This window comes from Hibiscus syriacus, unplaced genomic scaffold (assembly GCF_006381635.1).
Source record: "Hibiscus syriacus cultivar Baekdansim isolate YM2019G1 unplaced genomic scaffold, ASM638163v2 tig00113725_pilon, whole genome shotgun sequence".
In the NCBI taxonomy this organism is placed as follows: domain Eukaryota; kingdom Viridiplantae; phylum Streptophyta; class Magnoliopsida; order Malvales; family Malvaceae; genus Hibiscus; species Hibiscus syriacus.
The window spans coordinates 1,520,847-1,536,856 of NW_024063471.1; the positions used below are offsets into that span (position 1 = coordinate 1,520,847).

At 35.9% G+C, this 16,010-nt stretch overlaps 1 protein-coding gene and 1 pseudogene across 1 annotated transcript; one reads left to right on the top strand and one right to left on the bottom strand.

The window, feature by feature from the left end:
• The first annotated feature begins 4,624 nt into the window (after positions 1-4,624).
• On the top strand, positions 4,625-9,584 carry LOC120187557 (annotated as a pseudogene).
• A 2,268-nt stretch (positions 9,585-11,852) lies between these two features.
• LOC120187786 (aldehyde oxidase GLOX-like) lies at positions 11,853-13,871 on the bottom strand. Its single transcript, XM_039191423.1, has one exon. The coding sequence runs from the start codon at positions 13,735-13,737 to the stop codon at positions 12,070-12,072; it is 1,668 nt and encodes a 555-aa protein (XP_039047354.1). The 5' UTR covers positions 13,738-13,871; the 3' UTR covers positions 11,853-12,069.
• Between the last annotated feature and the right edge of the window lie 2,139 nt (positions 13,872-16,010).

Consider the following 16,010-nt stretch of genomic DNA (forward strand, 5'->3'; position numbering starts at 1 on the left):
TTAAAGAGAGGTAGAGGCATACCAGCCAAAACTGGCAAAACTATAGGGGAGGATCAAAGAACAAATTTGATATCCTTAGCTCAATTGATCCTGATAGCTTGGTTGGTATTTCCCTTGAAGACTCTGGTATAAAACAGAGGGGTGCCACTGTAGGTGTTGAAAAGATTGTACAAGAGTTGAAAATGAAAAAGAAAGAGCATGTTGACAAGGTTAAAAAGGCTGAGGAAAGGGGTGCCTCTTCCTCCTCAAACTTATTATGTTAGTGTGCTTCTGGAATGTCAGGTGATTTAACAGTCCCCTTAAGCAAAGAAAAGTGATGAAATGGATTGCTAGATCGCACATCAATGTAATTTGTCTTCTGGAAACCAGAGTTAAGGAAAATAATTCGAGAGAAATTCTGTCTAAAAAGTTTGAGGGCTGGAACTACTGTTGTTATTACATCTTTATTGAGAATGGTCGGATTTGGGTCTTATGGAAAAACAATTTGGACTGCTCTGTTAGTTTGACTTATGATCAAAGTATTACTATTAAGGGAAGCTTTGGTAATAAGACGTTTTACATTACTGCGGTGTATGGCTCAAACGATGGCATTTGTCGTAGACTTCTTTGGGGTCAACTTAGAAATGTTGAAAGTATGGTTGGGAATGATCCCTGGTTGATAGGGGTGATTTCAACATTATTTTAAAGCTGGAAGAAAGCTCTAATCCAGTTAACTCTAATATCATTAGTGACATCTCTGATTTCCAAGAATGTGTTGAGGATTTGGGTGTTTTGATCACCAATTCATTGGTCCATTATTCACTTGGTCCAATAAATAGCAAGAAACCTACCTGGCTCGCAAACTGGATCGAGTCCTCATTAATCATTGTTGGATCGAGGCTTTTCCTTCTTCTGAGGTTGAGTTCCAAGCGCCAGGGGACTCAGATCATAGTCCAGTCCTAGTCTAGATGCTCAGAGATGTGCCTACTGCCATGACAAAACCCTTTAAGTTCTTCAACTTCTGGGTGCTGCACCCAGTTTTTTTTACCATTGTTAATGATTCATGGCAACTCCCGGCCTCAGGGAACCCTGCGCAAGTCCTTTTCCTTAAACTGAAAAGATTAAAGTGCTACCTCAAGGAATTGAATAAAAATCATTTCTCTGATATTACGGGGCAAGTTCAAAAGAAAAGAGATGAACTTAGGGATTTTCAACTTGCTAATCTTGATGTTGCTACTGCTGGCAGCCTCATTTATGATGAGCTAAGGACAGAGGATGAATTAAGGGCCTTTGAGCAGATGGAGCTCTTTTTCTACAAACAAAAAGCAAAGGCTAATTGGATCAAAGAGGGGGATCAAATTACCCGCTTCTTTCATGCCATGGTGGCTAGTAAAAAGTTGAACAGAACCATTCGGGTCCTTTATGATCATGAAGGAAATAAGCTTAGTACATTTGATGCAATGTCAAATGAAGTTATTAATTTCTTTTACAAATAACTGGGGTGGCTGATCCGGATGTTAACTGCTGCAATGTTAGCATTGTCAAAGAACTTCTTGGCTACTCTTTTCCAGAGTGTGCAGTTGAGTCTTTAACCAAAGATGTCTCTGATGCAGAGATCAAGGAAGCTATTTGGGGGCAAGGGAACAATAAATCCCCTGGCCCTGACGGGTACAATTCTTTTTTCTTCAAAAAAAACTTGGCATATTGTGGGGAATGATTTTCTGACAGCTATCAGGTATTTCTTTAATACCTCATTCATGCTCCCTTCTTTCAATGCTACTGATGTTGTGCTTGCTCCAAAATCCCTAACCTGAGTATGGTCAAGGACTTCCGGCCTATTTTTTGCTGCTCGATTATTTATAAGACTGCCACTAGAATATTAGTGAATCGTTTGTCTTCTATATTTCCAAATATAATTTCGATGAATCAATATGCTTTTGTGAAAGGGAGAAGCATTATTGATAATACCTTACTAGCGTAGGAACTTGTTAGAGGCTACGCTAGGAAGAAAATTTCCCCTAGATGTGCCCTCAAAATTGACTTGCAAAAAGCTTTCAACTCCTTAAATTGGGATTTTGTGGGAATTGTTTTGCATGCATTAGGACTTTCTGAGAAGTTTATTGGCTGGGTATTGGCTTGTATTACTAAACATAGTTACTCAATAGTGTTCAATGGGAGTCTCGTTGGCTATTTCAAGGGTGCTCGGGGTGTTAGGCAGGGAGACCCCCTCTCACCATATATTTTTGTTATGGCCATGAATGTTCTATCTAGCCTTTTGAATATGGCTTCTATGAAAGGAGTTTTTAGATTTCATCCTAAGTGTAGAAAGGTTGGGCTCACCCACCTTTGCTTCGCGGATGATCTTCTTATCTTCTGCAAGGGTTCCTTGGACTCTGTTATCGGTGTGCAGGCATTTTTAGACATGTTCTACTCCATGTATAGTTTAAAATTAAATGCCAGCAAGTGTGAAATGTTCTGCGCTGGGATTTCTGATGAGCATTGTGCTGCTATTAAAGAGGCCATTGGCTTTAAGTTGGGTACCCTTCCTGTTCGATACTTGGGTGTCCCTCTTGTAACCAGGAAGCTCGCAGTTAAGGATTGCCACACTCTTATTGACAAGATCAGGGCCAAGTTGAACTTGTGGGCCAACAAGTACCTCAGTTTTGCTAGGAGGCTACAACTGATACGTGTTGTCCTTTTCAGCATGGCTAGTTTCTAGTGAAGACAACTTATTCTTCCAAAAGAAATTATTCATTCTATTGAACAGCTTTGCTCTAGATTTTTCTGGAAGGGATCCGATTTACCTGATAAAGGTGCTCGGGTTAGCTGGAAAAATATATGTTTATTGAAGTATGAGGGTGGGTTAGGTGTTCAAGCTGTCGGTGATTGGAATAAAGCTTGTGTTGTACACCTAATCAAGAAATTACTAGCAAATGAGGGCTCTCTTTGGGTTGCTTGGATGCGAGCCTACGTGATCGGGAATGATGACTTCTGGTATATGAATATTCCCATGAATGTGAGATGGGGCTTTTAAGTACATTCTGAAAATCAGACCTAGTGTCTCCCATCTGTTTGCTGGCTCGGACCGTAACTTGAGCACTAGAAGCATATGGAAGCTCTACGATCTAGAGCTCCTAAGGTTCCTTGGCAGCATATTGTTTGGTTCCCTAGGTGTATCCCTAAGCATAGTGTCATAGCGTGGATGGCCATTCTTGACAGGATCCCTACTCGGATTAGGCTTCAAAGAATGGGATTAAACATTGAGAACGTTGATTGCTTACTGTGTGGTTTGGAGGCTGAGTGTAGAGACCATCTGTTTTTTGGTTGTACCTTTGCAAAAAGGCTTATGGGGAGCTATTCTTGCTCTTTGTGATGTTTATCAGGGGGTCAGTTGCTGGGATGGTGAGTTAGCTTGGGCAATTCGCTGCTTCAAGGGAAAATCTTTCATTGTGGGAGTGCTTCGACTTGCTTGGACAAGCCACATATATGGTATGTGGAAGGAGAGAAACAGCAAACTCTATAGAGGTAGAGCGCGGTCAGTGGATGAGGTTCTCCAGGACATCAAAGATGCTTTGCGTGTCCGTATGGAGGGTAAAGCTATCAATAGAACCGACCCCAAAAATGCTATCCTCTGTGCTAACTGGGGCATTTCCTAAGCTGATGTTTTTTGTTTTGTTCCTCCACTGTGTTTGTTGTTTTACTGTGTCTGCTGATATATTTCTGATGTTTATTGTACGCTGTTAATTGTAGCAGATTTTCTGCTTTCTTGGGTAATGAAACGGAATTATCCAAAAAAAATTAAGTTATAATTTAGTTTGATTTAAAGTTCTCGTATACAAATCTTCTCTAAATATACTTTAATTATTACTATAATAGAGCATAGTAAAAAAATAATATAATGTTAAAAAATGTCTTTAACATTTTATCAGTAGTTATTTTAAATTTTATTCTCTTTTTCTTTTTTGTATATTTTTATTTTTAATATTTTTTAAGGTAAAATGACTTCTAGTTTTTAACTAAATAATTACCTTATATCCTTTTTTTAGAATATTTTACCCCAACATTTTATTGTAAGATAAAAAGCTCTCAATTTTTTAACATTAACATTTTATTTATAGAAGAATTTTTTGTCACAAAATAAAATATTAAAATTTAAAAAATTTAAAAGTAAGATCAAAATTATTATAAAATTAAATTTTAAGGACATATTTTATTATTATGCCTGAAATTTATTCTAATGGTTTTGTGATTGTAAAAGATATTAACGTTATCAATAAGATTAGTTCAAATGGTAAGCAGTTTGATATCGCTTAAGTAATATCTTAAGCTCGAGTGTTTGTGTATACAGAAAATCTCTTTTAGAATACTTAACCACCAAATAACCAAGGGGCAACAAAAAAAAAACTGACGTCATATTATAGTTGTGATGGGTGATATAATTTAAAGATAAAAAAGGAATACTGAGAATAAAATCATCCGAGTTAAAATAACACAAATTCCATATGGAGATGGATCAAACTGTCGAGACAATTCTCTCCTCTAAAGTTTTCATCTCTCCCACTCTTTAAATACATCCACCACCCATCACCCAGCTTTCCTAACCGAAGTGTTCTTTCCTCTCTCACCTTCAAATTTCAAGAAATAGAGAGAAACAACAACAATGGTGGGTAATTCCCCCTCCCCCCAATAAAAAAAATTCTCCTTTTATGATATTCTCCTTTTTTTTCTTTTTTTTAATAACCATGTTTTCTTCTTTGAGATTCTGCACAGGAAGATGGGTTGAAGCCTGAGGACACCAAATGGGAAGGCTATGCCGACTGGAGGAACCGACCAGCTTTAAAGAGAAAACATGGTGGCATTTTTGCTGCCTCCTTCGTGTTTGGTAATTGGTTTGTATATTATATATAGCTTTATCTGTTAATCAGCAATGGACCAAAGAGGATTGACGGTGTATTGAGTAATTCGCTAAAAATTCATAGGTTGGTCTTCTTTGATATAAAATCCTGCCTATATTTATAGGTTAACAATTGAGTTTTGGTGTTGTGTTTCAGTGGTGGAAGTACTGGAGAACTTGGCGTACTTAGGAAATGCCTGCAACCTGGTGATGTATCTGTCAAAGTACATGCACTTATCACCATCTAAATCGGCAAACAATGTCACCAATTTCATGGGCACTGCTTTCCTTCTTGCTCTGCTTGGAGGATTTTTGTCCGATACCTTCCTCACCACTTATCATCTCTACCTGATAAGCGAATTCATCGAATTTCTGGTACTACTTCAGTTCACACTGACTTATTATTATTTTGTTTCAGTTTTGCATTCTGCTTATTTTTCTTTATCTTTTTTTTTTCTTTTGAGAAAGCAAATAGTTATAGCCTTTGCATGAAAGATGAGTACTTTCAAGAAAACAACAAATTAGACACAAAAATAAAAGACAATGGCCAAACATCTGATTGTACAAAGCATTAAAAGGTTTGAGGGCCGTCATATGCTCAAGCAACCCTATAACTTCGGTATAGTAGATCCATGGAACCCTTGGTACTATTTGAACTAATTGAGTTGAATAAAAAAATTTGAGTTAGTTGAGTTGATGAGTTCTAATTTATAACTCTTATTTGAAATTCTTTCGACTTCAATTGAGTTGTTTGAGTTTCTGTTTAAATTTAATTATAAATATTTATAATGTTATAATACTATATAATTCAAATTTAAATGATTTTCTATAATCATATATGATATTTATATATATTTTATTATATTTTTTCATGCATGATGTACATATATCATGTAGAGTTGATAGACTCACTCTAACTTAAAAATCAATTCACTAATTACTAAAATTTTTAACTTATTTGATTTATTAGAATTTTATTTTATAAAAGAACCAATTTTTTCAAATTTATTCATCCTTGTAACCAATTCAGCTCTTTAGGTTTGATGTCCAATGATATTACGAAACGGCAAATTTGAGTGATAAAATTCAGACAAGGCGGGACGAGTAAAAGGTGGGGTCCCCATGGAAATAGAAACGTATCCAATCAAAGGCAACGCCTTGGGGATGGGGATTCGGAAGGTGGAGGGGGACCCCTGTATTTCTGTCGCACATGAGAAACTTGTTTTGTTGCTGGGTTTAGGCAAAAGATAGTAAACATGTATATCTATCTTTGTCTTTATTGCTTTGAAATCTTGTCCCTGTTTGGAAAGCGCACCAACATGGGACACATGCTCACTGTTCATGTTTGACGCCTGTTCTCAAAACGTCCTAATCGTCGCAGCTTTGGGTGACTGCCGGAGGCCACGTTTGCGGTTTGTCCCCCAAGTAGCCGTAATGTCCACCTCTAGGATACGGTCATTTGATCCACCGATGACTATATTAAGTGGGACGAAACTAGAAGTTCGAATCCATTATATAATCCCTACATTTCTTTCTTAATAATGGGTAAATCATCTAAAGTGCAAAAATGACAATTTAATATAGAGAAAATAATCTTAGTGATCAAAAATACCTTATAATATACGATTTTAACCAACCTTTTTTGGATTTGCCAAAATGACCAACTAAATCGTAATGCGATCGATAATTCGCAATGCGATCTCCGGTATCGCAAATCAGTTTCCAGATTCGCAACGCGATTCTGACTATCGCATTGCGATTTTCCAAATTCGCAATGCGATAGTCCAAAATCGTATTGCGATAGCACTGTTCACCGTTACGATAGCACTGTTCACCGTTGCGATAGCACTGTTCACCGTTGCGATAACACTGTTCACCATTGCGATAACACTGTTCACCGTTGCGATAGTGATCAAAATAAGAAGAAAACTAATCAATAATGATCTTGAAGGTAGTTTACCTGAAAATAAATATAGTTGAAGGATCAAATCGTGAATGAAGTTGATTGTTATCTATGAGCATTGTTTATCATTCTATCTTAAAGATTTTTAATTATTGAGTAATGTTTTGTTTGTGATGATTATGATGATAGTGAGCATTGTTTATAATGAAGCTGAAAACTATACAGGGAGACCAACACATGGTTGGCCATATGAATTTTCCATGGACCAATTTGCTGCTGGGTTTGAAGCTAAAACATTCCATGGTTTAGTATTTGCCTGGTCTTGATTGATGAGCTATTACTGTCTCTCTGAAATAATGCATCAGTTTTGGTTCTAGAGATGTTTCACTGACATACTAGAAAAAAATTTACTGTATGAGAAAAAAAGATTAAATGAGTCTTAAATGCATCAGCATCTGTTAATTAAGAACTAGACCTATTAGAATAATATTAGAAAAAGAAAATGCACTTGGATCCAGATCTTGTGAACAGTACTATCGCAAAAAAAAAATCCATTCTTAAACAAAATTAAACTTAAATAAATCCATATACCATTAAAGAGAATTCAAACAAAAAAAATCTCAAGTTTGAAGTTTTTTTGCATCCTTCTAGACAGAAAATAACAGTAATATCGTAAATTCGCAATGTGAACAGTGCTATCGCAACGGTGAACAGTGCTATCGCAACGGTGAACAGTGCTATCGCAATGCGATTTTGGACTATCACATTGCGAATTCGGAAAATCGCAACGCGAATTTGGAAAATCGTAATCTGATAGTCAGAATCGCGTTGCGAATCTGGAAACTGATATGCGATACCGGAGATCGCGTTGCGAATTATCGATCGCATTGCGATTTAGTTGGTCATTTTGACAAATCTAAAAAAAGTTGGTTAAATCGAATATTATAAGGTATTTTTGATTACTGAGATTATTTTCTCTTTAATATATATATTCATATACGAATAGGTACTTTTTTTTTGGGCAGGTTCGTGAACCACGTGTGTGGCTACTTGTTACTGTGGTAGACCGATAGTGAGAATCAAACCCACATGCATCCTTCTTTTTAAGGCCAAGTAGAAAACAGCACCAGGTTCATTATAACGAGATTTCATTGATAAATGACAGTGTAGTACAAAATCTTGTGTGTGGATAATACGGAAGAAAGGGACATTTTTTTAATTATTATTCCAACTGTAATTACGTTGATAAATCGATTGTTTATTTCTTCGGATAATATTTAATGTAGAATTGAATATGATTTTATTAGGGTTTGATCATTCTTACGATACAAGCTCGGACTCCTTCCCTAAAGCCACCTGCCTGCAGTCCATCAACATCGTCGATTCCATGCGAGGAAGTTAGTGGAGCGAAAGCGGCAATGCTGTTCACAGGACTGTATCTGGTGGCACTCGGCATTGGAGGGATTAAGGGTTCTTTACCAACTCATGGTGCGGAGCAGTTGGATGAGCATACCCCAAAGGGAAGGAAGCAAAGATCCACTTTCTTCAACTACTTCGTCTTCAGTCTCTCGTCTGGTTCCCTTATTACCGTCACATTCGTTGTTTGGATCGAAGATAACAAAGGCTGGGAATGGGGTTTCGCCATCTCTACGATGTCGATCTTGTTATCGATCCCAATGTTCCTCTCCGGTTCCACGTTTTATCGGAACAGAATACCCTTTGGGAGCCCTTTAACCACCATTTGCAAGGTAAATTTTCGGATGCTAAAAGCAAACCTGACGTACAATACTTGATTGAATTCCTCAAAAGAAGAAATGAATGTATGTGTTTGTACAGGTTTTGCTTGCTGCTACGCTGAATAGTTGCGTAAGCCGAACTCCAAGAAATGCCAATGCGAGCCTTGCGGCGAGCCCCTAGTATCAGACCGAAACCAGCAAGGAAACTGAAGAAAATAATAAACAAATTCCGACGAATAGCCTCAAATTCATCGACAGAGCAGTGGTGAACAAACCGAGTTACAGGGCACTCGAATGCTCGGTCCAGCAAGTAGATGAAGTCAAGGTTGTGCTTAAAATCCTTCCCATATTTGCTTGCACTGTTGTTCTCAACTGCTGCCTAGCACAGCTATCCACATTCACCGTCGAACAAGCTGCCACCATGATCACTAAGCTCGGTTCATTGAAGATCCCACCAGCTTCCTTACCGGTTTTTCCAGTCGTCTTTATATGATCCTAGCACCGGTTTACGAAAACCGAGACCGGCATCTCGCAATTGCAACGAATAGGAATCGGTTTATTTATTTCAATAATAGCCATGGCAGTGGCAGCTCTTGTCGAAACCAAGCGAAAAAGAGTGGCGATTAACTCGGGACTACTCGACTTGAATAATCCACTACCCATTACTTTCTTCTGGATTTCCTTGCAGTATGGGATCGGCAGATCTTTTCACATTGGCAGGGTTACTTGAATTTTTCTTCACCGAGGCGCCATCAAGCATGAGATCCTTGGCTACATCACTCTGCTGGGCTTCTTTGGCCATGGGCTATTTCTTGAGCTCGGTGATCGTATCGATTGTAAATAACGTGACGGAAAATTCAGGAAAAGGGCCGTGGCTCTCAGGTCACTCGATAAACAGTTATCGTCTTGACAGATTCTACTGGCTTATGTGTGTGCTTAGCACGTTGAATTTCATCCATTACCTTTTCTGGGCCGTGTGCTACAAATACAGATCAGTATCATCTTCCAAGTGAAACAGATTATCAACCAGTGGCAAAATGTGTACACTGAATCAGCAAGTGTTTGCGTTGCTCATGTCAGAATATAGAGAGATTCAAAACTCTGATCAGCCAGATACTATCCAAAGGCTACCGACATAAAAGACAGACTCAGTGCTAACCGGATATTGTTGATGGGCTTGTAAATAGGCAACCGTGTCAAAACGGAGGGGGGTTGCTCTTTATTTAATCCGTGACTTCCATTGGCCTTTTATTTGAGTTATGTGCACTATGTTGTTAGTAATATATATTTGAATGAGTGTGACATGCTCGAGGAGTATCGGTGAATATTATTAACGATGATTATTATTAATTTAATTTATAAAATTTTAAAACTATAAAGTACTCAACGTGTAATTATAAATTAATTAAAAATGTAAACATAAATTATTTAAAATAAAATTTTAATTACATTATTTTTATAATCTTATTTTAAATAATGATTAGATCAATATTAACCCCTAAATTAAAAAACTATAATTTATTTTTTGCTTTGAAGTCGTCATCACCGTTACCGTCATCGTTGCCATTGTGTCGTCACTGTTGTACTATCATCATCGTCATCATTGTCGTTGCCGCCACTATTGTTGCTACCATCTTCATCGTCGTCGTCGTTATTGTTATTGTAATCGTCGCCACTGCTATTGCCACCGTCACTACTGTTTTCATTGTTAATATCGCTGCCGTCACGTTAAAACAAGAAAAAAATTAAAATCTTTTAATTTAGAGGTTAATAATTGGCCTAATTATTATTTAAATAAGATTATAAAAAAATAATATAATTAATATTTTATTTTAAATAATTTACATTTAAATTTTTAGTTAGTTTATAATTACACGATGAGTATTTTATAATTTTATAAATTAAATTAATGATGCTTATCGTTAATAATACTCATCGATACTTATCAAATATCGTAAATTTTCCTATATATTTTTACCAATAAAATTAATATTTGAAGTAACACTTTTTCCTCTTTAGTGGAGAAAAATAAAATGTCTAATCTGACCAAAATGTGAGATTTGACAAGTTAGTAGATTGTTCAGTAACTTAAAATTGATAAAATTATTACTTCAATTTTTTTATCTCATAAAGATCAAACTAATACTTAGCCCTTTGTTTTTTTCTCTTCCTTTTACTTTAACACCTAAGTTTCAACTTTTTATTTTAACACCCAATTTTCATCTATTCCATTTTTGGTCACTAGCTCTCTATTCAATTTCGATTATTCTTTAACTCACAATTAAATATAAAACTAATCGATTCTTGGAATGTCAAATATCACAATTATATGTTAAAAAAGAAATTTCCAATCACCATAAATCAAAAAAGATTATAGACCGATATTCAAGATGTTACACAATTGTAGATGAAATTCGGTGTCTACAACGTTTTTCTAAATTACCTCAAAATTCAACCATCTATTGTTGTACCGACCCCATCGACAATTTTCGACCACCGTGTCAACCACCATCATTAGCAGCCGCTGAATTTTAAAACTTTTAGACCACTCGTTTATAGTCGTTTTTCCTTAATAGTCTTTTATAGTCTCTTATGAATTTAGTGTCTGCCTCGTCGAAAAATATATTAAAATAATAAAAAATCTAGACCAAAACTCTTTAATTATATTATGTTGGATCTCCATCGCTTGTCGTTGGATGGTGGTAGTTTTGGAATGTGTCACCTCCCTCGTGGAGAAAGGCCTTCTCATCACTCAAACTGTGGATATGTCCTTCAAAGTTTTGGAAATCCGAGAATCCCACTTAGTTGGATCCTCCTCTTTGAATCTTTTGCCATCTTCTTGCTTTGGTCCTGACCTTTATTTTCCTAATCGATGACTCTTGGTTCGCTATCCTTTTTTTTAACCCACATATGGGATCGAGGATTGATACTGGTGTTGGCACAGGGGGCTCAACTACTAGTAATGGTGGATGGAACTTCGAAACTTCCTGTGGATCCGGTGAGTCCCCTTATCTGAACTATACTTTGTTACCAAAAATGTGTATTTTTATCAATAATATTAGTATTTGGTGTAGCAAATCTCGACGATTCCTTGAAAAAGAAATATTTTGTAACATTGAAACTTATTAAGTGATCTTAATAGTTAAAAAATGATTGTTTTTTTTTAAGTTCTAAGTACGAATACAGTGTATAGGCGTTGTCATTGGACTGATATCACATTATAATCCCTAATCATCCTAAAGTATTAAATATATGTATCGCTACTTTGTAATTCAGAAAGCAAATATAAAAATGAAATGCATGATTGCAAAAGAAAGGACGAAAACTACGGGTGTAAACCAAAGTATAATTGTTGTATAATATAAATCTTCAAGAATGAAAGCGAAAACCCATCAAATTTCAGCTTCTAAACTTACTGCTTGAAGCCTATCAACCTAAACTATGCTATTAATGTATTATTTTCTTTAAATTTTGCTAAAATAAGGAACCAACAGACAAAAAATATTTGAGCAAATTGTGTACACGATGATCGATCAGATTCGATAAATAAATCAAAATCACATCACCTTCACCCAAACTGCATGACTAGGGATGCCCGAGTGGACCACGAACAGCATATAATAACCAGGAGGTGCCACGTTAGCATTGGTGGGCCCATCCAATACCAGCTTGTAATTACCGATCGCCAATCTATCCTCGCTCGCCGTGTTCAAAACCACCATGCGTTGGTTCATCCCGAGCGAGTGCGTCGTGAACGACGGCGATACCAGCGCCACGAACGCCGAGCCGCGCTTATAAAGCGACACAGAAAAGGACACTCCTAATCGACGGCCATACGACACCGTATTCCCCGACTCAACAGATACAATGGAGGGCTTCAACGAGTTGAATTTAGTGTCCATGTAGTAGGGATTATAAGCCTCCAAACTCAACTCGGTGGGGTATGGTCCTGTGAAGACGTACGTAATATGCGGATTGCTCCCACCCACTAATATCCTGCCATCTGGCAGAAGAATTGCCGACGAGTGATACATTCTCGGAATTGTTGACGGAAGAAAAACCGTAAATCTTCGAGATGGTTCTCCGTTAACCGAGTAAAGAATCGGGTTGAGAACCGGGTTCACAGCATCCTCCCAACCAGCGGTTCCATTAGAAGCGCCGTTGATAATGATCACATCACCAGTGGGCAACATTACCATGTCAGACATGACACGTGGCATGGGCATGGATTCTATAAGCCATTGCGGATTTGGGTCGTTCACTCTCAGCCTGCCACATGTCCTCGACGCCTCTACAAAAACTTTCCTCTTATCCGATTTCAAGAATGCCCCTGCCGGTGCTCCGCCGCACACCAGCACCTCAACAACCGGATGCCCCGCTGAAGACAGCCTCAATGGAAGCAAAACTGAAGAGCCGCTGCTGGGATAGTTTCGCTTATCATCTCCGGGAATAAGAGGGAACTGTTTTAGAACAATGCCTTCTCTATAATCAAACAGAATTGATTTTTTGTTGGCGAAAATGAATAGATTCCCATCTGGTAACAAATGAAGGAAAGGGTAAAGGTTGTTCTCTTCAGGGTCCCTGGTTTCCACCAAGAAACGGAAGTAAAAACTCTTGTTGTTGTTCAAGAAGTCGTGTTTAGGGTAAAACTCGTAGGTAAAAGCCCTTCTACCGCCAACAATAATGACGCGTCCGTCGGGTAAAACTTGATTCGTAGCGTACCATCGACGGTCGATAAGGCGAGTATCGTTGAGTTCGTTCCAGTCGCAGGCGGTGCTGTCGACGTCGCATGGTTTGTACAAGCGAATAACTTTTTCGCCGTCATTGAATCCGCCAGTTTGGATAAGTGTACCGTTGCGGTCGAGGGAACCGGACGAGCACCAGGTGTCGGTTAATACACGGAGGGGACGGAAATTGTTGGAAACAACATCGTAAAGGACAGAGTGGGCGGAACAGTCGTTTTTAGGACAGAAGCTTCCGGCGGGTAACGAAATGTTGGAAGGGCCGGCATCCATACGGTCAAAGATGAGAACTTTGTTGTTCGGTAAGAGCTGCATGTGCATGGCGGAGACGCCTACGCTTGACTGCAAGAGCTGCCAGTGACCACCCGATACATTGGAGGAAGGTGAAATTTGGGCCACGAAAAACGATGGGATAGCTTTATTTAACTTCAAGAACGAACAAAGAATGTAGAAAAACAAGTAATGCTGATTCTTGAACACCATTTTAGCTGCAGGTTGAAGATGGTGATCACAAGAGATATAAATGGGAATCGATTGGTTTAATGTGAGAATATTTTAGTATAGATAAAGAAATTGTGGAATGTGAGGCCGAACTACAAACATCGATTCTTTAATATAAAATTTGATAAAGTGATAAAAAGGAAAACTTGAAAACCACAGGGTGCCATTGTCAAAATTGGCATATTTATACGAGACTCTGATGCGAATCATAGTGACCACTGTTCGAATTATTTTTGCAAAAGTTGAGTAGTGCGGGCTTTAATGTCTTGGGAGAGGGACAGAGCAATTTAGTTTGCTTCCAAGGGGAATTGAAAATTTGAAAATGAAAGAGAGAAGATGTGATTGATTTATTTTACGTGTTGAAACTTGTTTATTTATTACTATGAAGAATGAAAATTAAGCCCGTGATTGTTGCAGATACGCTTGTGGGGAGTGTTCATTGTACTGGCTTTTTGCTCGAGAAGGTGACATGGTTAGCCAGGCTGGGAGAATCTTTCTGTGTAGGTTACAAGTTGCATTCGGGTCCCAGCTCAGTTGAACTTTCTGTGCGGTGTAATGTACATTGGGACAGATCTTGGATTAAATTACGAAGGGGTAAATAAGAATTTAAATAGTAGTTAGTTATTTTAATAGTAACTTTTATATAACGGTAAAGATGTCATCTGAAATTGTTATTGCACAATTACGATACTCGCAATAGCATCTGCTATTTTCATAATCGTAATAAACGCAAGACAATTAAAATGGGTATCATAATCATAATTTAAATCTCGGAGTAAGTTATTTAATTTTAAAATAAATATGATATTAAAAAAATCATAAAAAAATTAAGAGATTGAGGGTTTAATTTTACTAATTTTAAAATTTAAATGTCTTAAAAATAATTAAATCATATAAATTTTGAGTCAATGTTTAGTGAATATATTTTAGGTGAATATATTTTTCTCACCAATCATTACCTCTGAAGGAAAGAAAATTTTGAACGTTAAAATGATAGCCAGGGGGATTGCAGCCAAGGTTCCTGGGTTAAAGAAGTAAGGCTAAACCATTGGGCCAAAGTAGTTATTTAATTTAAACTCGACTACATTACTTATATATGTTGTATATTAGTGTAAACTTAAATTCTTAATATTTTATATATCTTAACTTAAATTCACATATTAAATTAATTTTACATCTTAACATTAAAATATTTTTTATCTTAACTTATTAAATATATTTTATTCTTTTCTTAACCTAAAAATATATTTTATTCTTATTTTAATTTAAAAAATATATTTTAATCTTATATTAAATTAAAAAATATAATTTATTCTTATATTGATTTAAATATTTATATTTTGTTATGATAATTCTTTAAATTTAAGATAAAAATATAATATATTTTTTGTAGTTAAGATAAAAATAAAATATATTTTTTAGTTAAAATAAAAATATACTTTTAAGTTAAGATAAGAACAAAAGATATGTTTTAAGTTAAAATAAGAATTAATTATTTTAATAAACTTAAGGTAATAATATAATATATTTAATAATTTAAGTTAAGAATATAAATTATGTAATAAGTTAACATAAGAATAAAATATATATTTTTAAGTTAAGATAAAGACTAAAAAATATTTTTAAGTTAAAATAAGAATAAAATATATTTTTAGGTTAAGACAATAATAAAATAAATTTAATAAGTTAATATAAAAATAAAATATATTTTTAATTTTAAGATGTAAAATTAATTTAATATGTGAATTTAAATTAAGATATATAAAATATTAAGAATTTAAGTTTACACTAATAAATAGAATAAATAACATATGTAGTCAAATTTGAATCAATTAACGAATTTGGCCCAATGGTTGAGCCTTGCTTCTTCAACCTAGGAATTGCGTGTTCAATTCCCCTACGTATCATTTAAGAATCCAAAATTTTCTTTCCTTTAGAGGGTCTCACCTTCTGTTTGGTGAGAAAAATATATTAAATTAAAATAAATTTAATCTTTCAATCGGTTGGTGACATGTGATACTATTTGATATGGGGTTAAGTTCATTTTAATTTATTAAAATTAGGACCAAACTGATCTAATATATAAGTAGCAGTGACCAAATGTGTAATTATACTAAAATATTTTAACTGCCACATCAGGTTCTCTGTTAAATATGAACGACAAGTGACTTAATTGAATGCATTTAAATATATGAGTGACCTAATTGAAAATATTTCCAAAATGGTGATCAATATGAAATGGGGAAATAGTTAGG

What these genes read in the sequence shown, in the direction of transcription:
- LOC120187786 (XM_039191423.1), bottom strand. Translation starts at nt 13,737, where the DNA reads ATGGTGTTCAAGAATCAGCATTACTTGTTTTTCTACATTCTTTGTTCG.